Source organism: Sinocyclocheilus anshuiensis, unplaced genomic scaffold (assembly GCF_001515605.1).
Source record: "Sinocyclocheilus anshuiensis isolate Anshui unplaced genomic scaffold, SAMN03320099.WGS_v1.1 scaffold1051, whole genome shotgun sequence".
Classification (NCBI taxonomy): Eukaryota; Metazoa; Chordata; class Actinopteri; order Cypriniformes; family Cyprinidae; genus Sinocyclocheilus; species Sinocyclocheilus anshuiensis.
In genome coordinates, this window is record NW_015546234.1 from 1610694 (window position 1) to 1633957 (window position 23264).

A 23264-nucleotide genomic window follows, 5' to 3' on the forward strand; every position below is an offset into this window, starting at 1 on the left:
AAAATAGTTTTTGCGTTAACGTATGATTTAATCTCTCTTGCTTTGATTGTACCTTGCAAACCAGACTTAAAAATCTGTCATATTTCTGAATTTATTATCCCCGTTTTGCTAATCTGCATAATATTTTAAATTTAATAATAAAAAAAAAAAAGTACATAATGTTGCCTGACTGAATGAATAACTGATTTAGCTTTTGATGTGGCATCAACTTGGTGGTGCAATAATACTGTGCTATATATAAAGTTATGATTATTTAAAGTGCAGATATTTAGTAATACTTTTACAATAATCCTAGCCAAGGATGAAAAATCATCAAAAATATATGTATTAATTTATTAATACAGTGAGCATGCAGTACAAACAATTTGTTAGTAGTGTGCTATCATAATTAAGTAATAGTAATAAATTATAAATTATAATATTAAATACATTCAAATTAAAATTAAATAATAAATAAAATACTTAAGAAATATTTAAGAAAAAGACTTTTGTGTGCTTTGGTCTCTCTTGCTTTGACTATCTCGCAAACAAGACTTAAAAATCTGTCATATTTCTGCAATTATGATCCCGTTTTGCTAATTTGGATCATTTTCAAGTTGATTAAAAAAACTTATATAATGGTGCCTGACTAAATGAATAACTGATTTAGCTCTCGGTTGGGCATCAACTATAGATAAGGGCAAGGTAAAAAGCTGAAGTTGAATGATCAATCAATCTTCATTTGTGGAAAAAAAATTATTTAAGACATCAACACTGTTTTTTTCTTCTTATCCCTCAATTTTGGAGTTTTTGAGGATAATTTACTCCTTTGAGGGTTCCAAGTTAAACTATATTCTAAACAAAATAGATCCTGGCCCATTACGCTCACAGGCCGATGGATAATATTGAGATGATATTGGGAAGAGGGCTGACTGTGCGAGCGTGTTCTCATTGTCCTGCCACTATTATAAATTTGGTGGTGGCCTGGGCTTATGGATCGGGACCCAGATTACCCAGCTGTCCCTCCCTGATGAGGAGAAAGGACCCACCGCGCTATCCTTCATACCATTCTGATTTAGCTCTCGGTTGGGCATCAACAATAGATAAGGGCAAGGTAAAAAGCTGAAGTTGAATGATCAATCAATCTTCATTTGTGGAAAAAAAATTCTTTAAGACATCAACACTGTTTTTTTCTTCTTATCCCTCAATTTTGGAGTTTTTGAGGATAATTTACTCCTTTGAGGGTTCCAAGTTAAACTATATTCTAAACAAAATAGATCCTGGCCCATTACGCTCACAGGCCGATGGATAATATTGAGATGATATTGGGAAGAGGGCTGACTGTGCGAGCGTGTTCTCATTGTCCTGCCACTATTATAAATTTGGTGGTGGCCTGGGCTTATGGATCGGGACCCAGATTACCCAGCTGTCCCTCCCTGATGAGGAGAAAGGACCCACCGCGCTATCCTTCATACCATTCACGTGGGCGGACAGCAAAACAGCTGGCACCCACGCAATACAGTGCTTTGCGTGCTTTAATGAGCATTTTAACATGTATCATGATATAATACATTATGTGAACGTAATGTAACGAAGTAGAACAAAGCAAATAGTCCAATTTATAGTATATTGTACGTTAAACAATACTCTTCTTACCAAGACTATGTAAATCATGTACACAAAACTTTAGACAACAATGCACACAAACATTGCCCAAAAAAAAGGCAATAGCAGTGGATCATAAGTTTAAATACAGATAGGATACAAACAAGCACATCGCTGCTTATTATTATTGTTATTATTATTGTTATTAATAACAATAACAACAATCTACACCAAACAACATTTTCAGGGGGCATTATATATAAATTCATTTAAATATAAAATTATATTACAAATTTAACAACAACAGCAATAACAATAATTTATTACCGGTATTATTATTTTATTATTATTATACCAATTTAGCATACACCATGCAACCTCAAATAATTTCTCTGGTGTATACTATTATTATTATTATTAATAATAATAATAATAATAATAATTAAATTATTATTATTCAATTAATATTTATTTATAATAACTATAAAAACAATTACATTTTCAATATTAATCATTCAAATAATTAACCAGAATGACAAAAAAGAATGAATAAAACAGGCCAAATGAAGGTGTAAGTGATGAAGAGGTGTTTGAATAACAAAGACCTTCACCTAATGCAAGTAAGCCGGCGTGATGCAGACCTCTCCACCAACCTGAGACTTCATTACTTATCATGAGTAACAAATGGCAACAACACGCTGCATAGGGCATCATCACTAAACTCTGCTTTCTTTACATTGTAAAGTGCTTGCCTTTCCGTGCCCTCCAAGGAGCTGATGTGTCAGCCCCAAGATGGAGGACACACCATTTATTCTCTGCCCTGCGGTGATTTATTAGATTAAACTGGCGGTGATTAAATGCAAGCCGAGGCTCACGAAAACAGCGGCGGTGGTGGTTCTCAGGAGCGTCAGGCGGTTAGCTTCCTGTATTCGTACTGTAATCACCATGCCAGGGCAGCCCTGCCTGGGCCAACAATGACTGCAGAAGTTGCCCATTTCAGTTACCCCTTTTAGTTATTGCCGTTTTTATTTTCACACCAATTTGTACGTGTCAGTGGGTTGGCATGGGCGTAAAGCCAGTTGCCGGAGGGTATGTAGCAAGCAGTCATTACGGTCCGTTTCTTCATTACCCTGTAGCACCGTCAACAGTGTAAGGGAGGCCGCGCTTTTGTTTGAGGCAATTAGATGTTATCTGAGAACATATTAGGGATCTCCCGCTCGAAAACAAACATGCCTTTGAATACCAGCGCACAGGCGTCAGTTACTGCATTAGTTGAGAAGTAAAACATGCTGGAGCACAAGGATACAACGTGCCAGTGTGCACTGCCGTCTGGTCCTAAAGTTTCTGTTTTTATATTTAAAGTTTTTTCTCATTTTTATTATTAGCATTTTGTAACTTTTTAATGAGGAGAAGAGAGTACAGGACATGAAAGGGATAAAAAAAAAAATGCTGCAACCCATATTTGAACTTGCATGACCCACCAAAACACAATGCTAATCACTAAGCCATCGCTTCAACATTTCTGCAACCATTTCTGAAAGACATTAATACTTTTATTTAGCAAGGATGCATTAAACTGAACAAAAGTGACAGCAAAGACACAAGACTTTCATTTCAAGTAAGTGCTGTTCTTATGAAGAATCCTATAAAAAAGAAAATGTCTAAAATAATAAAACATTTTTAACATTGATGATGATAATAAGAAATGATTCTTAAGCAGCAAATCAGCATAATAGAATGATTTCTGAAGGATCATGTGACCTTGAAGACTGGAGTAATGGCTACTGAAAATTCAGCTTTGCCATTACAGGAATAAATTGCATATAACACAAAATATATTACAATAGTAAACGAAAATAGAAGTAAATAGTTTTTTAATTGCAATAATATTTTACAATGTTATTAGATTTTTTTCTGTACTTTATAATCAAATAAATGCAGCCTTGGTGAGCATAAGAGACTTTCAAAAATGTATAATCTTACCAACCTCAAACTTGCAAATAGAAGTCTAAGTTTAAAAAGCCTAATTTGTAAAAAAATAAAATAATAAATAAATGTTGTTGACAAATCTTTCGAGTTTTATTGTCTATCTCTCGTCAATATATAATATTATAAATTTGAGTAATATATTAAATGTGGATGAAGCTCATGCGGTTTTGTTACGGGAGCACCATCAGCCTGCTGATATATTTGGAGCTCAACTTTTGCATCCTCAGCAGCATTTAAGTGTTCAACTCCGCCCACCAGCCAACTCCCATGCGGCCAATGACATCGCTGCCTCTCGCCCCTTCACCGCTTCATCTGCCAAATGGTGCAGCCTCTTCTCCTCATTTGGTGAGGTGGCGGCATCAGGGGAATGTGCGAGTCAACTGACCGGCGATCCTTCATGAGGACGGGCGTGGGCTGATTCAGAAGAGCTACAGGTACCACCCTCCAGTCTGACGGCTTTGTGTTGGAGCTGGTGTGGGAGTGGGAGAGGCCACAGGGGGTCACGTCAACCCCTGGAAACACAGCGTGAGGAGATGCCTGACCGCCTGACTGGAACCATGGAGACAACCCCAGACACAAACTGTCTCAGCGCTTAGCTTAATAAAAGAAATCCAGTTTCTTTACATTTGTAATAATAAAAAAAAAAACAATGTGAGACCCTGGACCAAAAAAACTGTCATAAGGGTCAATTTTTCGAAATTGAGATTTATACATCATCTCCCAGCAACTTAAGACAGGTTTTGTGGTCCAGGGTCACATATATAGGCTGTGTATGCGAGAAGGTACATCATATATTTACATTTATGTAAGGAAGAGTGCATTTAAACGTATTCAGACATAATTTTCTCTGCTGAAAAAGGTTCCTAACAAGTTGTTGTAATTTAAATAATAATAATAATAATAGTAATAATAATAATTTACACATCTGATGAATCAGATGAATCCCCACTTCATAAATTATTAAAATATTCAAGTACAACTAAAAAAAATAAAAAATAAAACAAAGATTGCGAGATTCTGAAAGTTTTTTTTTATGTTTAGTCTCTTATGCTCACCGAGGCTGCATTTATTTCATTAAAAATACAGTAAAAGCTATAATATTACAATTATAATAACAGTTTTCTATTTTAAAGGAGACATATTATGCCCCTTTTTACAATATGTAATATAAGTCTCTGGTGTCCCCAGAATGTGTCTGTGAATTTTCAGCTCAAAATACTCCACAGATCATTTATTATATCATTTTGAAAATGCCTATTTTGAGTGGAAGCAGAAACAGGCTGTTTTTCGTGCCGATCTCTTTAAATGCAAATGAGCTGCTGCTCCCCGCCCCCTTTTCTAGAATAGAGCTGCACCATTACATTTGGTTCTGATTACTGATTATCATGCGCTGAAATCATGCGTTTTAAACCATATGAGTTTAAACTTCTGATATACGGTTTCCTGTTTCCTGACATCTGAAGCACACGGACAGAAAGCGGCTGTCACAGCATGTGAGTACTAAACTAAGTTCTCATTCACACACAAGTTTACGTTAAAAACACACACGAGTTACAAAAAACAGTCGGTTATGTCTGTGAAGGTAAACAGCTGGGAAATAAATTGCATGTTTATTTTAGATTAGGGCTGGACGATATGGCCAAAATGTATATCACGATATATTTCTTAATTTCGGTCGATACGATATAATTCCGATATCGATATGAACACTATTAAAAAAGCCTCATAAAAATGGCCAAGAATGGCCACAACAGATGTCTGTACCTACAAACTTATGAAAAATGTATTTGCCAACTCTATGAAATCTACTCCTATAAAACTATATAATATTTTAGGAAAAAAATGGCGCAAATAAATAAATGTTCACCTTTTATTGGTATTTAGCCTTCATACAAACAAGAAATGTGAAATCACTGTCAAATAAATCTCAGACTCTCCTTATTAATATTAATATTAATATCTTTTACTTCAAACTATAGGCTAACATACCAGTCAAAAGTTTTTGAACAGTAAGATTTTTAATGTTTTTTAAAGAAGTCTCTTCTGCTCACCAAGCCTGCATTTATTTGATCCAAAATACAACAAAAACAGTAACATTTTGAAATATTTTTACTATTTAAAATAACTGTTTTCTATTTGAAAATATAATTTATTCCTGTGATTTCAAAGCAGAGCTTTAGCATCATTACTCCAGTCACACAATCCTTCAGAAATCATTCTATGTTCCAGGCTGTGCAGGGGATGTGATGTGCAGGGATGGGTTGGTGTCTGTATTCAGAAAGGCACGGAAAACAAATAACACGTTCTAATAAAATAATGTGAGCCACTAAAGGGACATGGTTAGCTGCTTTCTAGCAGTAGCCTGTTACATCACAGGACATAAGATTTCACTTACCACATAAACAGAGTAAGGAGAGATGACTGAGGATAAAGGCAAATGATTTACAGATCCTGAGCACCACTGACAAGCATCTGATCTTGTAAAATGTGTGGTAAGTACTGCCGCTGTAGTTTACACAGATCACGTGCGATCGCAAATCTAGAAAGTGAAAGTAAAACGCGATCGTGCATTCGAAAGCCATTTCAATGCCCCGCATATTAATATGATTCCCTGATGTCCGCATTTTATATACAGTATAATTACCCAACGATATAACTGCGAGAGACAGTATTGAAATATATATTTTCCTTCCTGCTGTGTGAGCTACTGAAATGCACTGTGAAACAGCCAAACAGAGCAGAGCTCAACATTATTATTCATGACCCTTCCAAATAAGGTAAAAACAGGCCATTCTAGGGACAAATCCTAGGGTCGTAAATGGACATGTAAAACCATTTCTGGAGATTTTTTGCCCTTACCTAAGCCACATACCTTCTATGTAGATATCAGAGAACAATTTAAAATGTTGTATCAATGCATTCTATAGCACCTTTAATATATTTTACAATGTAATTTATTAATGTGATTGCAAAGCTGAATTTTCAGCAGCCATTACTCCAGTCTTCAGTGTGAATCCTTGATCCTTCAGAAATCATTCTAATATGCCGATTTAGTGCTCAAGAAACATTTCTTATTATCAAGGTTGAAAACAGCTGTGCTGCTAAATATTTTTGTGGAAATTGTGATGCATTTTTTTTGTTCAAGATTCTTCAGAAGAACAGAAATAGAAATCTTTTTATTATATAGTATTCCATTTATATGTTATATAAACCTTAAATGTCTTTACTATCTATTTAGATTAGGGATGCACCGATACCGATACTGGTATCGGGCCCGATACTGAGCTCCTGTACTCGTACTCATTAAAATGCCCCGATACCACAGAGCATGTGATAAGCGCCATATTCAAACAAAGAAACACTGACAACAGAACAACAGACAGCAGAAAGGAGTTAACATTATACATACTCTTTTGGTTTCTGTACCCAATATTTTAAACATTTACAAATGCAATGAAAATATTGGTATCTGTACTCGGTATCGGCAAATACCAAAAATAAAAGTATCGGTATCGGGCGAGTACTGGAAAAAGTGGTATTGGTGCATCCCTAATTTAGATCAATGCACTGTTGCTGAATTGAAGTTTTCTTTAAAAAAAAAAATGTATCACCCCAAATTTCTGAACAGTTGTGTATATTGTAAAATTTGTTTTTAAGCAAGGGACTTCCATCAACAGGTAGCAATGGATCTCTTTTAGCCTACAATAAATGGCAAATCCACAAATAAGCTTAATAAAAATAAAATAAATCAAAATGGCCAAAATGATACAAAACTTACTTAGATTAAATCAAAACAAATATCAAATTTATTATTGCAAATTTCATACTAAAAGACTATTGTTTGCGGCTTTAAACTGAAAAATCTGGGACACAATAATATCAAAACTAAAACTTTGATGTGGATATTATGCTGAATAGACGATATTTATTGAGCAATTTAAAGCACAGACCAAATCAGACGATTGTCTGAAACACACTCCACACACACACACAGATGGAGTTCCACACGAAATATATAAGTGTAGGCCTTAGCGATCCACCACTGACTCAAAGAGCAGTGGTAAAAAATGACTAAGTTTCACTGATGTATGAAGCAGGAGGGAGTCCATTTATCAGCAGGCCCTCAGCGGTCGCCTGCTCGGGTCCCTCAAGTCACAGGCCGCGACGCTCCCCTTTTGACTGATTAATTAGCCAATCACAAGACATTTTTCACCAGCAGCAGGAGGGTTTATTTCAGCTAATGCTGGGGTCTCGCAAACCGAGCCACGTTCAAGCAAACTCGGCTCTTTCCTTTGGGCCTGCCGGAGTGGAGGGGGCTACGGAGGGGCCGAGGGAGATAAATCACACCCACTCCTCATGACTCCGTGCACACTAGCCTACAGCCTAACTAAGGCCCCCGAGAAGAGAATGAGTCAACAAGAAAGAAAGAAAGAAAGAAAGAAAGAAAGAAAGAAAGAAAGAGACAGGGAGGGAACAAAATAGTAAGAGACATCAGGAATAAATAGTGAAAGCTGAAAATACAAAAAAAATGTGATTGAGTAAAGCCAACAGTTGTGAAAAGGCTCAAATAAACATCGTAATGCCAAAAGCGCTAGTCTTGAACATCACTCTCCCTGCTGTTGAGATCTTCCCACATTGTTCAGAGCAAAAGGCAGTGATGGATAGCAGCACGGCCTCCAGACAGCGGTCAATGCCGTCTCTCCAACATGTTGGTTAGCAGTGGTTCTCAACCAGTAGGCCAGGGCCCACTAGGGGGCCTCAGCAAACTTCCTGATGCAGGATGGGATAAAACTATTTAAAATAAGACAAAACAAGTTTGAAAATAAGCTAAAACAGCTAAAAATTCAGATGTAAGCTGGTACTGTATTTCTTATTTTAATTTGTCACTGTCATAAAACTGTCATTTTTATTTATGAACTAGGATTCATACTGTCTTTGAAAACCTGGATATATGAGGGAATTTTAAAGGTGAAAAGTCATGGAAATTAATAAAATCTTGAAAACTTCTATAATTAATATACATTTTTTCTAGATACCTGAAGCTCTTAAATATTATTTAAGGTAAAAGTTGCTGAGAAATGAGCTATTTGAGTATAAGATATTATTATAACTATTAATCACAATCAACTAGAAAAATCATTTAAATTCATTAGTAATAAAAAAACAATGTAAAGATCATTTAGTTATTGGAACTTATGGTATTTGTTTTAAATATTTTATTTCATTATTTTAATATTATTATTATAGTTTAAAATGAAATAAAGAAATAAATTAAATTAAATTGAGCAGTTGTTATTACAACAGAAGTAGAAGAAATATATTGGGTGGGCCTTAAAAATTTGTCTTTGAAAATGAGGGGCATTGAGTAAAAAAGGTTGAGAACCACAGTGTTCCATTATTGTCCATCACAATATTTCACACTCAGCATGTATTTATGTAAGCAAAAAGGCTGCAACTGGATTTTGACAGGAAGACGGAGAAGCAATTTGGTCACTTTCCATTTTTGTTAAACTTCCTCAGATATGTGACTTTTCCATCATCATGAGTTATGAAACAAATTAAGAAATTCAAATCAGCACCACAGTGAACAAAAATCAAAAAATTTGTAACTTGGAGAAAAAAAAAAAAAAAAAAAAAAAAAAAGACTACTACGCCAGCAAAATATAAACACCGCTCCATAACAGCTTCTTAAATCAGGGTAATGAGATAAGGAGCAACTTGGAACGGCCTCCCATGTGCATGCATGTGTGTCAGAGAACACTGTGACAAGAGATAAGGGACTGGCAGGAAGCTCTGAGAGAAAGGAGGAAAACCCCTGGTGCAAGAGGTGGGAGTGAGGGCGGCCAAGACACAGCAGCAGTGAGATCGGCTCTTTACATGAACGCTAACTGAGCAATGCACTAAAAACCTGAAAGTGACACTGATGACAAGCTTGGTCACAAAAACTCTATGGAACAAGTTTATAATTGTCCTCCTTGCTCAGACTAAAGCGTTTAAAGCGTCAGCTCTTCATGTTGCCCCGTTGTGAACCCAGGATGCATCTACAGTATGCACCAAGGTAAAAATCTTCCACTGGCCGTATCACCACACAAGCACACAATGCACACATAAACAACGCCCCTCATTGGCTTCCTATGCAGGCCTAACTGCCCCTCGTTTACAGGGTTCGCCACCAGCCCTTTGCCACACAGCCTCCTGGGATACCATTGTGAGCCCGTTCAGATTGGTTTTCAATCCGGTCAATGAAGTCCCTCCAGAGCAAGACAATAACAAACTGCAACAAAACGATTAGCTGAAGAAAAAAATATATAATATAACTGCCGGCACTTCCAAATTCAGGCGAAGCATGAGCCGCTGCTATTGTGTCGCTTTCTCAGTAAAGAGGTGGTTCTGCGGGGGCTTCAGACCTGCAGCACATACATTAAATGTACATGGAACTGCTATGTCACAAAAACCACAACCCGCTGCCAAACAAGAGGAAAAGGTTAAGAAAATTAAACTGGGATTTGTGTGACAAACTAGATGATACATGGACACCATATGCGGACACACATACTGCAGCGGTCTAAACATGCAGGATGTTAAAGGGGTCATATGATGCGATTTCAATTTTTCCTTTCTCTTTGGAGTGTTACAAGCTCTTGGTGCATAAAGAAGATCTGTAAAGTTGCAAAGATTTGTGGAAAATAATGTGTTTTTATAACTTTAAACCACATAAACACATTTCATTACACCAAATACACAAAATAATGTTCTTTTTAGCAGCATCATATGACCCCTTTAATTAATATGGGTTTTAAAGAGGGTGGACAGTGAGCAATATGTAAAAATACTACTTAATAGCATAAGCAAAATGTGAAATCAGCTAATTTAATAACTTAATATAAAAATATTTAAAGAAAATAATAATATTTACATTTGAAAACAGACATTTTTTTTATTATTCTGAAAGAAGTCTCTTTTGCTCACTGCATGTAAAAACAGTAATATTGTGAAATATTGCATTTTAAAATTCTATTTGAATATATTTTAAAATAATTTATTCCTGTGATGGCAAAGCTGCTTTTTCAGCAGCATTAGTCCAAGAAACATTTCTTATTAATATAAATGCTCAAAATAGGTGTGTTCAAACTTTTTTTTTTCTTTATTCTTTTTAATGAATAGAAAGTTCAAAATAAAATAATTTATTTTTTCCTATAACCAATATATTACTGGGATAAAACTCTATAAAAATGCTGATTAGTCCAGCCAACTCCATTTCATCTATTCAGTTTATAAAAAATCCCATAAGCATGTTGCAAAATTGCTCAGCTCATCATTTGGTAATTCCATACACACTGGCACTTAGCAACGAGATCACTAAAACTAAACATTAACATTTAACTAAACATAACATTAATAATGTGGCAATTACCTGTTTGATGAGTTATACACTGAAGAATGAATTGATTTAAACTTCCTGCAAGGCAGAACTATTTTTCTTATTGTCATCCACAATTTTCCACAACAAATTGTCTAGACCTGATGATCGTATGGAAAATATTCAAAATATTTAGCCTTACCATCTATTTTTGCTTTTTGTAAAGACATTTTACATTAAATGCTAGCTGAAAATCCCCCACTGACATTGTTAGAATATTTGCATTGAAAATGGACACATCAACTCCTCGTCTTTCATTTATTCACACACTCAGTTGTGGTAGATATACGAAAATACCAAAATAACCAGTTATTTATATGCTGTATGAGAATCAACATATAACGCAACACCGTCTTTGCACAGCAGCCAAGAAACGAGGCACATGCTGAGTGTCATGACAACAGCAAAGCAGCTCTGATGTGGCATTTCATTTACGAGCCAAAGCTTAAAACCTAAGCTTACCTAAAACTATTCTTCTGCTGCCTTGCAAGCACTGGTATTTCCTTGAACTAAAGAACTAAACCACAAAACTGCAGTATAGTATTTACATCTCAACAAAAAATAAGCAAAAGATGGGTCTGCTTGCAAAATAATAGGTGTGGAAATAAATTACAATGCCAAATTCAAGGTGGACTTACAAAGGAAATATAGTCACAACATTGACTGGGGGAGCCACCTTCAAACTGAATCCAAACTAGCCGTGTAAGCCAAAACTCCACTAAATAATCCCTTCAAACCAACTTCTCCAAACCAAGTTTCCAGGGTTTGAAGGGATCATCAGTAATTCTGTTTTTTACTTCTATCACTGCCTCCTGTACCTGGGAGATGATGGGGAAATGCAGTTTGATCATGCCCACTAGCACATCATCAGATATACACTGATTTGACCACAGAGGTGCCTGACAGGACTAGGGGTGAAAGAGTAGAGAGAGGGTGCAAATCTTTTAAGGGGATTTAAGCGGGATCCCTGCCTACAGTGACTCATGTGTGGAGTCAGATTGCACGCTATGACACGGCTCATTATCAGCCTGAAACTTGCTGCGAGCGGGTCACATGAAAGCAGCTTCCCTGCTTAGATTTCAACAAATCAGTTCGAGCAAACGCACACAACCTGATTAATATACATGAATCCAGAAGCTCGTTAATCCTTGGTGCGCTTCATATTGTTCTCATTACATTTGTTCGTGAATCAGATAATTACTGCTTTTCAGGTAACTCAGAAGTCCTCTGAGAAATCTAATCCCGTCCAGATATGTCTGAGATTCATCGCGTAATTGTTTGGTGATCCGATTCTCCGACCGCTCGCTCCACTTTCATCATGGATATAAGTCGTAACAATAACATGAAATCAATAAGAAGATGCCGATCACGGAAACTAATAGCAGAGTTAGGTAAGAATCTAGCCGTATTGCAGTTTTCTCGATTGTTAATATAACTGATTTTAGTTGGCACTTTTTTCCCCCCAAACCATTCATTCAGTTTTCAAAACAAAGACATTTCTCAAAAAGTTTAACAATGAGTAGTCTAAGTTAAACATTAGGTAGCAAAACTGATGACACACCAATCAGAATCTCTGCATGCTAACAACGGAGAGAGGAGAGAGCTGAGCCAATCATCAGGGGTTTTATACTTACACATACAGTATAATTACAGTACAGTACCAGTACATTAGATAATGGAAATTTCACTATTCTATATGCTGAAGTGTTGCTAGTTGGTTGCTAGGATATTCTGGGTGGTTGCTAGGCTCTTGCTATGCAGTTGCTGGGGTGTTGCTAGAGTATATGGTTGATAAGAGTTTGTTCTGGGTGATTACAGACATTCCCACCTCTGTTAATAACAGAAAATCAAACATTGTTTTCAAAACTGATCCAGTTTCAGTGCTTTGATATTATTGTATTTCTTTCTAATGTCAGGAAATTCAAAAGTGTTTGTTGCTCTTAAACTTGCACTAAAACGTGATTTATTCCATCTAAGTAGCCTATGTAATTTTAATAGAACCACATGTTTTCTTTAGTGATACAAGCTCAGAAACATTTATAACCTGTTGAAGTTTTTTTACGTTGTGTATTGACTTGCAATGATGGATATTAAAATGTTATTTATTTTTTATTTTAAACAGTATAGATGATTACTTAATGGTAATACAATACACAACTGTGTATGTCAGACCATAAATCCCCAAAAATTATGAATTGGGGCTTGCTTTGTTGTTGAGGGTTGAAAAAGAAGGGACAAACTGATTTTTTTTTTGGTAATCAACATTATTATATTAACTTGAACCCGGAATATTATTGTAGCAAATTCTGAAAAAAAATAAAAATAAATAAAAAGATGGATGTGTCGTCAACTTGCACTGCTTACCTCATCTTGGTCTCTTGTCTCTCGTTTCGATCGCTTCCCAAAAATACAAGCTAGGTCTGTTTTGCTGCGACTGGACAGGTCCTTTCCTATGAGAAAAGGTTAAAAACAAGGAGACTTTTTTATAGATCTTTAACATTATTCCACACAATAGAACATTTGTGTAAACATTTCGAGCTCTGCTTCAATGTAAGGGCAGCAGGGTTCTATTCAACCTGCAGATGCTTCTGCCAAACCTGTCAAACTAACGTGAGCTACCAAATACATATTTAAAAGACATTAGTGATAGTTCCTTTTCGATTTAAAAAGAGAACTGTTTATGCATTTCACAAACGTCTGGAGAGATGAAAAGGAAACGTTTCCGGTCGCAACCTATTGACAAATGGATATTTTTCTAGTGGCGTTCAACTTTGTAATCTATTGATTTAAATGGATAAGGGTCACTGGACAGTTTTGAACTCCTGCCGAGAGGAAAGGTTTAGAGGTAAAAGAGGGCACGTTGCGTGGTCGCAGGGGATGAAACGGCGGAGGAAAAACAAACGGTTCAGGGGAGGCCCCACCTCACACCTCCCGTTTTCCAGCAGCTCAAAGGCTCCAGGAGTGCCTGGGCGCCCGTCTCAGCCGCGAGTCCTGTTCGTACAGCTGCATCCTCTTCCTCCAAGCAGCTCCTGATAACACTCGCTTATTTATTGCTCTAGGGTCTTTTTCAGCGTGGCTTTCAAAGGGGAGACCTTGCCTTCAAGTAACCAAGGTATCCTGTAAGCAGTCTAAACAAAAGGCCAGGCCCGAACAAGCTTTCCACTGATCACAGTGGACAACAAGTGGAGCCCAAAAATGACCTTTTTACTTTTGGAAAAGAGATCTATCAACTAACAAAGGGTTAGTTTTGGGTGTAACTACAAATGCCACTGGAAACCTTCAGAGGATTAACTCAACTAAAATTGAACATTTTGAATCGTTTACTGATCACTTTTGTTTTTTCCATTTAACTGTAAGGAATGGGGACTAGAGATTTCAAGCTTCAAAAATGCAAAAGTACCATAAAAACATCATATGACTCGTGTTATACATTCTAGATATTCAAAAGTCAAATGACAGCTTTGTGAGAAAAATTTTTAAGTCACTGAAACATTTAAATCACTGAAACTCAAGAACTGGATCAGTCAGATTTGTGATGAATAACAATCAGTGAGTTGAACTCAAGAACTGGTCAGTCAGATTCGTGTTGAATCAAAGAATCAGTGAGTTGAACTCAAGAACTGAATCAGTCAGATTTGTGATGAATAACAATCAGTGAGTTGAACTCAAGAACTGGTCAGTCAGATTCGTGTTGAATCAAAGAATCAGTGAGTTGAACTCAAGAACTGAATCAGTCAGATTTGTGATGAATAACAATCAGTGAGTTGAACTCAAGAACTGGTCAGTCAGATTCGTGTTGAATCAAAGAATCAGTGAGTTGAACTCAAGAACTGAATCAGTCAGATTTGTGATGAATAACAATCAGTGAGTTGAACTCAAGAACCAGATCAGTCTGATTCCTGATAAATCACTCAACCAGTGAGTTGAAGGCAAAAACTAGATCTGTCCAATTCATTAACCATTTAGGTCAGTTTTGTGAACTAAATCAACCAATTCTGCTTTTGAAAAAAACGATAAGAATAAAAATTCTAAATTATTCATCGTGAATCAGGCATTTATTATCTGTGAATAATAACTTGATTGAATATGTTCACATGGCTTCTGAATTCTTCAAAAGTTGTATGGACTTTTTTATGTTACTTTTCTATCATTTTGAAGCTTGACAGCACTAGACCTCATTTAACGTCATTATATTGAAAGTATGGCTTGGATATTCTTCAAAGCAAAACTACATTTTTGAGTGAACTAATCAAAGAATCAGTGAGTTGAACTCAAGAACTGGATCAGTCAGATTTGTGATGAATAACAATCAGTGAGTTGAACTCAAGAACTGGATCAGTCAGATTCGTGTTGAATCAAAGAATCAGTGAGTTGAACTCAAGAACTGGATCAGTCAGATTCGTGTTGAATCAAAGAATCAGTGAGTTGAACTCAAGAACTGGATCAGTCAGATTCGTGTTGAATCAAAGAATCAGTGAGTTGAACTCAAGAACTGGTCAGTCAGATTCGTGTTGAATCAAAGAATCAGTGAGTTGAACTCAAGAACTGGTCAGTCAGATTCGTGTTGAATCAAAGAATCAGTGAGTTGAACTCGAGAACTGGATCAGTCAGATTTGTGATAAATAACAATCAATGAGTTGAACTCAAGAAATGAATCAGTCAGATTTGTGATGAATAACAATCAGTGAGTTGAACTCAAGAACCAGATCAGTCTGATTCCTGATAAATCACTCAACCAGTGAGTTGAAGGCAAAAACTAGATCTGTCCAATTCATTAACCATTTAGGTCAGTTTTGTGAACTAAATCAACCAATTCTGCTTTTGAAAAAAACGATAAGAATAAAAATTCTAAATTATTCATCGTGAATCAGGCATTTATTATCTGTGAATAATAACTTGATTGAATATGTTCTCATGGCTTCTGAATTCTTCAAAAGTTGTATGTTACTTTTCTATCATTTTGAAGCTTGACAGCACTAGACCTCATTTAACGTCATTATATTGAAAGTATGGCTTGGATATTCTTCAAAGCAAAACTACATTTTTGAGTGAACTATTCCTTTAAAAACAAAACTCTTTAAAGTGTCTGAAAGCTATGGATGAGTGGCAGCTAGGCTTGCCGCGACAGACGGTGCTGACGGTGATACTGGTGTTAAGCTGCAACACCGGTTACGTCACTTGCCTACCACGGCGATGACCCCCACCGTCGTTTTGATTTTTTATAGTAATAAAAATCATTTAGTTCAGTAAAAGAACAGATTAAAGGGGTCATATGATGCCATTTTAAAGATCATTATTTTGTGTATTTGGTGTAACAGAATATGTTGACATGCTTTAATGTTCAAAAAACACATTATTTTTCAATTATTTTATATTAGGCATAGCCTGCCCTATAGCATGGTGTATTTTTATTTGTTTTGTTAAAAGTTCTATGTTTTATATATAGGCTAAAGTGAGTTTGACGTTGTATTTTGTTGTTGCATTCAAGCAATTGACGCCGAACTGCCGCTAATTCGAAAGTGAAAGTAAAATACGCACTGCGCTTTTAAGCTATTTAAAAGAGAAGGAAAGCGAGGAAAAGAGGGAAAATTCAAACGAACAATTGCGTTACGCCGAATTGCCACGATTTGAAAGTGAAAGTAAAATGTGCACGCCGCTTTTACAAGCTATTTAAAAGCAAAGGAAAACGAGGAAAAGAGGGAACGCCCCCGCCGCCACCCCCACAGTGATACCGGTACTACTGGGGTTGTCACACGTCGATTAACCGGTGGGAAAATTTTGTCACCGTCACAACCCTAGTGGCAGTATAGTCTACCAGTGCACACAAGGTAATGAAATCCTACTGGAAGCAAGGTGGATGCGGATGGAATCAGGTCATACAAACGGAATTTATGTATAATGCGGAATGTCACGGAATTTATATCATACAAACATCATCATATCATACAAACAGGAACTTAAAGTTCATCACAGCACCCCGTCAAAATAAAAGTTCAGTTAACTTGAAGAAACTGTGACAGAAATATATTACTTAATGTAATCATATTACAACTCAAAATAATAAAAAATATATTAAAACATCATTTTTTAATTTACCAGAATACACAACACAGTATTTCTGAAAACATTTTTTTTATAATAATCACAATAAATTATTTTTTAATAAAATCAATTAATTATAAATGCTTTTGATTACTACAATTTAATGAAGCCATTAAAATGGAATCCAGAAAATTTATGGAAAACAGAATTTGGTTAAAACTGAATTTGAGAAAAAATAAAACATATTTCATAGGGCCTGAAAAATGTAATTTTGGTTAAACTTTTGTAAATTGCTGTTAAATTGTGTATGTTTCATGATTTCAATTAATTAGACATGCTTTTTGATTAATACAATTTTATTTAACCATTAAAATAGAGTCTAGAACAGTGGTTCTCAACCCGCGGCCCGCATGCGGCCCGTCACGAATTCAAAAGCGGCCCACCATGCTGAACACAATTTAAAAAAATTTATTTAAGTTTTACAATTCATTTTAGATTTTACATTAATTTAAAAATGTACTAAATAAATATAAGCTACAGCCTAATGTTTTTATGTAAAATCATTTTGTTTTTCATATATTATTTTCAGACATGAGCAGTACTCACATAGCCTAATTAACGTTACGCATTTAAAGTAACGACCAAGTGGCCAGTGGCAGATAGTGAGCATATGTTTGATCAATTTAGCCTTCTCAAATCATCACGACTTGACTAAAATAAAATCTATAGATATAAAACAGTTCAAGCATATAACAATGTTTAAACGTTAAACCTAGATAAATGTGCGCTGTATCCAATAGTTTGTGCGGAGAGTGGAAGCTGAAGCGCGCTTTGCAGGACTTAGAGACGCCAGCGCAATCGCTTGCATTTTTTTTCAGTGGATACACCGTCATTTTTGCTCATAAAGGTAAGAGTAATACATCATTCGTAACTGTAAAGGGTCTACTTTTATTTGTGTGCACTCACAATATCAACAAAACGTTGTGCTTTTATAAAATAATTGCCGATGCTTTGCGGCAAACTTAAGCCTATTGCGTGTATTTGAACGCAGAACTCTTCAGCTGCGCTGACGGCAAGCATGCTGCTACTGCGGGACACTAAACACCATCGAGCCGCTCTTGACAGTCACCGTAGCACGGTCTCGTGTTGTTTCCACCAGCGTGGCAATTTTTTTTCATCACTAATTGATGGATGTCTAAAATATAAAAATAAGGAGAAGGCTAAAACAGGCCCGAGGCCCTGCCCGCGTCTGAACTATGATGTAAAAATTGTCCCGAAGCCCAGCCCAAGGGGCGTAAAAAAGTCGAGGCCCATCGGGCCCGGGCTGAAATGCAGGGCTCTAGCTCTGATCTAGCACACAGAAAACGATTTGACTGAAAATTTATCAGAAGAGATGAAAAAGAAAGTGGTCAACTACGCAATTCGGAAAAAGAGGCGGCTTTTCTGCATTAGGTATGTATTTTTTTTATTTTTTTTTTACTCTTTCTACAGCAGTTATTGTTCATTCTAAATGTATTTTTTAATGTAGAATATGCGTTACATAAATACATGAAATGTAGAACATATAACAAAGTGCTCGTGGCTTGTCTACCAGTGGGTGCCCCCCCACGCATTAAAGTGAAACTCCGCCTATGATTTTGCTGTTACTCCTTTTGAGCCGAATTTCACAAAATTGGGTGTTATTTATGGGGAGTAGAATTATTTATTTATTTCAATGAATGTAATCGATTAGATATCATAATATTTAGGCTATAATAATATAAATCAGGTTGGTTTGTACTGCTGACATATGTAAAGTTGAGAACCACTGGTCTAGAACAATTAAAATGGGGAAAAAAAGGGAATACAGAAAATTAAAACCGAAAAAAAATGAATTTGGAAAAAAAATAAAACTGAACATGGGAAAAAAATCATAGGGCCCTAGAAGTAAGGTCACCGTTGAGAAGGTAACGAATGTGACAGAACTCTGGCCAAACCAGATTAGCAATCACAGAGGCTTTTTCGGATCGACTTGCTAATCTGACAAGCGAAATACTAATTGACTGCCTCAAAAGACACCTGGATAAATTCTAAGCTTTTCAGTTGCCATTAAATGAACAAGGAAAAAGGATTTTCTGGAACAAGTGAAGGTGACAAAAAAAAGATGAGGGGGTTTTCTTTTAACTGGCTGAGCAGGAAATAGTAATGATGAAAATATTATATGCACTGGTTTGATTCTCAAAAGAAATCATGTCAATTATTAATGAAGGGGGTCCAAAATTGTTCCGTTCATCTGTGTAACAGCTTGACCCACTCAGCCACTCAAATGATGAAGTGCTTGCAGTTCAACGCACATCAAGAAGTACTGGATCAGTTGATAAATGGGCAGCCAATTAAATCTGGGTAACTGGTTTACGCTGCTCATGTCTGAGATGGGCGCTGGAGACGCTGGTGCCTTTCTCCTGTTCTGAAAGCCATCAATCTTTGAAACAAGCAACCTCACGGCTACCTCCATCCTGTCTAGAGCAGGGTTTCATTTGCTTCCATTCTAAAGGACCAGTCCAAAACATCTTAAGACTGAAAGAAATATATGCAGTTCCACCACCACTACACTTTCCACTTTATTTTCCTGACAAAAGATAATCAGCACCAAGAGGATATTCAACACCAATAGACCTCTACAGACTACATATAAGATTGTTAATAGTCAAAAGATGACAATTACTCACAGTATTACTCTTTTTAGAATAAAAGTAAAGTCATCTAAATTATGAAATAAAAGTATGAAAATTATTATTAAAAAATTTTAATTTTCTACAAAATAACAACCCTTTGCTTAGATAAAAGGAACATGTAATTGCTGGTCCACTCTAAAATAAGCAAGCAAATAAATAAATAAATACACATATACTGTACATAGTAGTGCTGGGCGGTATGACCAAAAATTTATATCATGGTATTTTTTAAAATGATACCAGTTTCACGGTACATGACGGTATTTTTTTTTTCATGCATGACCGGGTGTTAACCATATTTTCTACTGATTGAGAGAGAGCACTGGCGAAATCTTCCAACTGAACCATAGCTAAGGTTTATCCAAAAAAGTCACTAGGTTTGTCAGTATGAATATTCTATGGAAAAAAGCCGCTAAAAGGGTCTGAAAGTTGCTAAATCTAGTGCTAAAGTCGCACTCGTGTGTGTGCGAGATGCGGGAGCTGATGGCAGGGGGCGGTGGATATTTGTGGCGGTCAATGTGTGGATATTGTGGATGAGTTCTTCTGTGTCATCACGTTCTATTAATTCTACAGCTTCAGTTTCGGAACTTTCACGCTTAGTAACACATACAGCTGTTCCCTCACCACAGTGCAACAGTGAAAAGGGACCCCTTTCAAACAGTGTCGTGTTCCGAATGTTGTTTAAGTGACATACACCGGTATTGCGGTATTTTTAAAATTCATATCGTAACAAAAATAAACACCGTTATTCGGTATGAACCGGTATACCGCCCAGCACTAGTACATAGACAGTAAAAAGTTTTTGTACAGATATTCTTACAGTACCATTTAAAAGTTCGGGGACAGTATTTATTTTGAAAAGAAATGAATACTTATTTAGCAAGGATGCATTAATTTGATCAAGTGACAAAATGCATTTATAATATTACAGAAGATTTATTTCAAATAAATGCTGTTCTTTTGAATTGTCAATTCAAAGAATCTTAAAAAATGTATCACGGTTTCTACAAAAAATATTAAGTAGCACAACCATTTACAACACTGATAATTAGAATAATAAGAAGCGTTTCTTAAGCAGCAAATCAGCATATTAGAATGATTTCTGAAGGATCATGTGACACTGAAGACTGGAGTAATGATGCTGAAAACACAGCTTTGCATCACAGGAATACATTATATTTTAAATTATACTCAAAAAGAAAAAAATATTATTTCACATTGTATTTGACAATATTATTGGATCTACTGTATTTTGAATTAATTAATGCAGCCTTGGTAAGCACAAGAGGCTTCTTTTAAAAACTTTTAAACACTGACCCCCAATACCCATAACATATTTCAAGCAAGTATCTAAGCATATTATGATGATGGTACACTGGTGTACAAGAGAGTTTAATGGTTTCCAGACTAACTGAAGTATTTACATTTTACATTTACTTTAAAATGAGTGGCACACTTTTAAGCGTTAGATATAACTAGTTTATCTGTTAAATCAATTAAAGGTCTTAACCTGGCAACGGTTTTGGCCATCTATGGGTTACAGAGCAACCAATATCAGCAAAAGGTGATCCACTCAACAAAGCCTCCACAGGGGAGATAGGCGGAACCCTGACACGGTGACAACAAGCCAACTGCCATGACAACAATCTGAAATCCGTTAGCAGACGTAACAACCAGTGTCATGTTTGTCAAAACGTCTTAGTTCAACTTTCAGATACAGCAACATAAACCTTGAACAAACTGATATTGATCAAATTACAGACTTCACACCTTAAGAGAACAGTCTACTTCCGAGAATTTATTTGTCATTATTATAAATCATAATCAAAGAGGATTTCAGAGGAATTGCATTGCAAAATGTATGAATACCTTTTACTGTTAACCTCTAAATGGTTACGTTTTCAGAATGTGTGACGTCAATCATACCAAGAGTAGAAAAAAAACTTTTACTAATGAGCTTGAAAATAGCACAAAATGTGACTTATGGAGACAAAGGGCAGCCACATAACCAAACAGAGTTGAGCTGAGGTCACAGACATGAGGTTAGTGAGGCGCCCAATTACCACAGGGGGTCGTGATGAGGTTGTGTGTGAGATGTCCAGTCCGTCTCATGAGACATCCACTGAGAGTATAGTCTTCCTTCTTGTACTTAAACAAAGACTTTGAAAACAGAGACAACGACGACAACAACATTAACATTGTTTTGGATGCGGTGTTATCTGTGGGACTCATCAGGTGCTGATTGAGGCCATTTTGAGAAGTGAGTGTGCTGGCCTGTGCTCCTCACAGGAAACAGGAAGTCAAGCTTAGGAGCGGTATGCTACGGTGTCCTCTCAGGTGATAAGAGACAACGAGTTTTTCGCAACATTCCTGACATTTTTTATAAACATCCATCATGGAAAATGAGACAATGTCTAAAAATACCACCCTTACAAATGTCAAAGCATCAAGAATGTAAAACCTGAGGGCAAATAAATTTCCCACTCATAAAGACCACCAACAAACATCAGGCCACCCTGCTTTCCATGCTGGGAAGGATGTGAGCCATTCAGCAGAGGTCAACAGTACGTGACAAAACATTCAGGGAGATCGTTCAACTGCCAGATCAAACTCAGGTTAATTGTTTGTCTACATGATAGTCAGAAAACTTGGAGAATCATGAAGTGACGCTCTGTACTAGGGACGGCACGGCCTTCTGGTTAAGCTGACCACACAATTTTATCATGCTGATCTACTGCAGCAGTGACCCGTGAGCTTTTACTACATAAGCCAAAGCATACAAAGTTCAGCTACTGAATACAGGAAGTGATGGATGGGGGGGGGGCTTCATTTATAAAGGAAATTGAAAAATAATAATTAAAAAAAAACTGGCTTGGCTGCTGTTTTTCAAATTAACACATCATGCAGGTTATTTATAAAAAACAACAACCTTTCACCACCAGACATAAATAGACAAACCTGACTACATAGAGAGAAACTCAAGTGATTTCTTTGTGAAAAGGTCAATCACCTAACATGTGCCCACAAATAATATTATTATTAACTATGAATTATATAACTATTATTTTTGCTTATTTTAAATAAAATTGTAAGGAGAAAACTATTCATTCTACAGCCGTGGTTCTCAACCCGGCCACTAGTGGGCTTTGGTTAACTTCCAAGGAGCCTCAAGATGACAAAACAAGCATTAAAATAAGACCAAACAACAAAAATCAAGATACTTATTTCAATTCACTCAAAAACAGCCTTTTTTCTTTGGAAAAAAACAGGATTCCCACTGCCTTGAAAATTCTGAATATATTAGAAAGCCTAAATTTAAAAGTATGACTTCTAAGCTCTGAAATATTTTATTGGGTACAAATTGTGAGAAAAATATATATGTTAAAAAATTTCATTTTAAAATAATATTTTTATTTTAAAAATCTTTGTCCAATATATATCACAAGGGATGCAAACTCATCATGGGTGAAAAAGGTGACAAAGACGAGACCCCCCCCCCCCCAACAAAAAAACAC

The 23264-nt window shown here is 36.2% G+C and overlaps 1 protein-coding gene across 1 annotated transcript in view; it reads right to left on the minus strand.

Annotated features, from left to right (window-relative positions):
- LOC107701505 (PIN2 (TERF1) interacting telomerase inhibitor 1) overlaps positions 1 to 23264 on the minus strand; it is a 31804-nt gene that overhangs the window by 5049 nt on the left and 3491 nt on the right. Inside the window, exon 6 of the mRNA XM_016503538.1 lies at positions 13358 to 13443. Coding sequence (XP_016359024.1) covers positions 13358 to 13443 — 86 coding nt within the window. The remainder of the gene's footprint in view (positions 1 to 13357; positions 13444 to 23264) is intronic.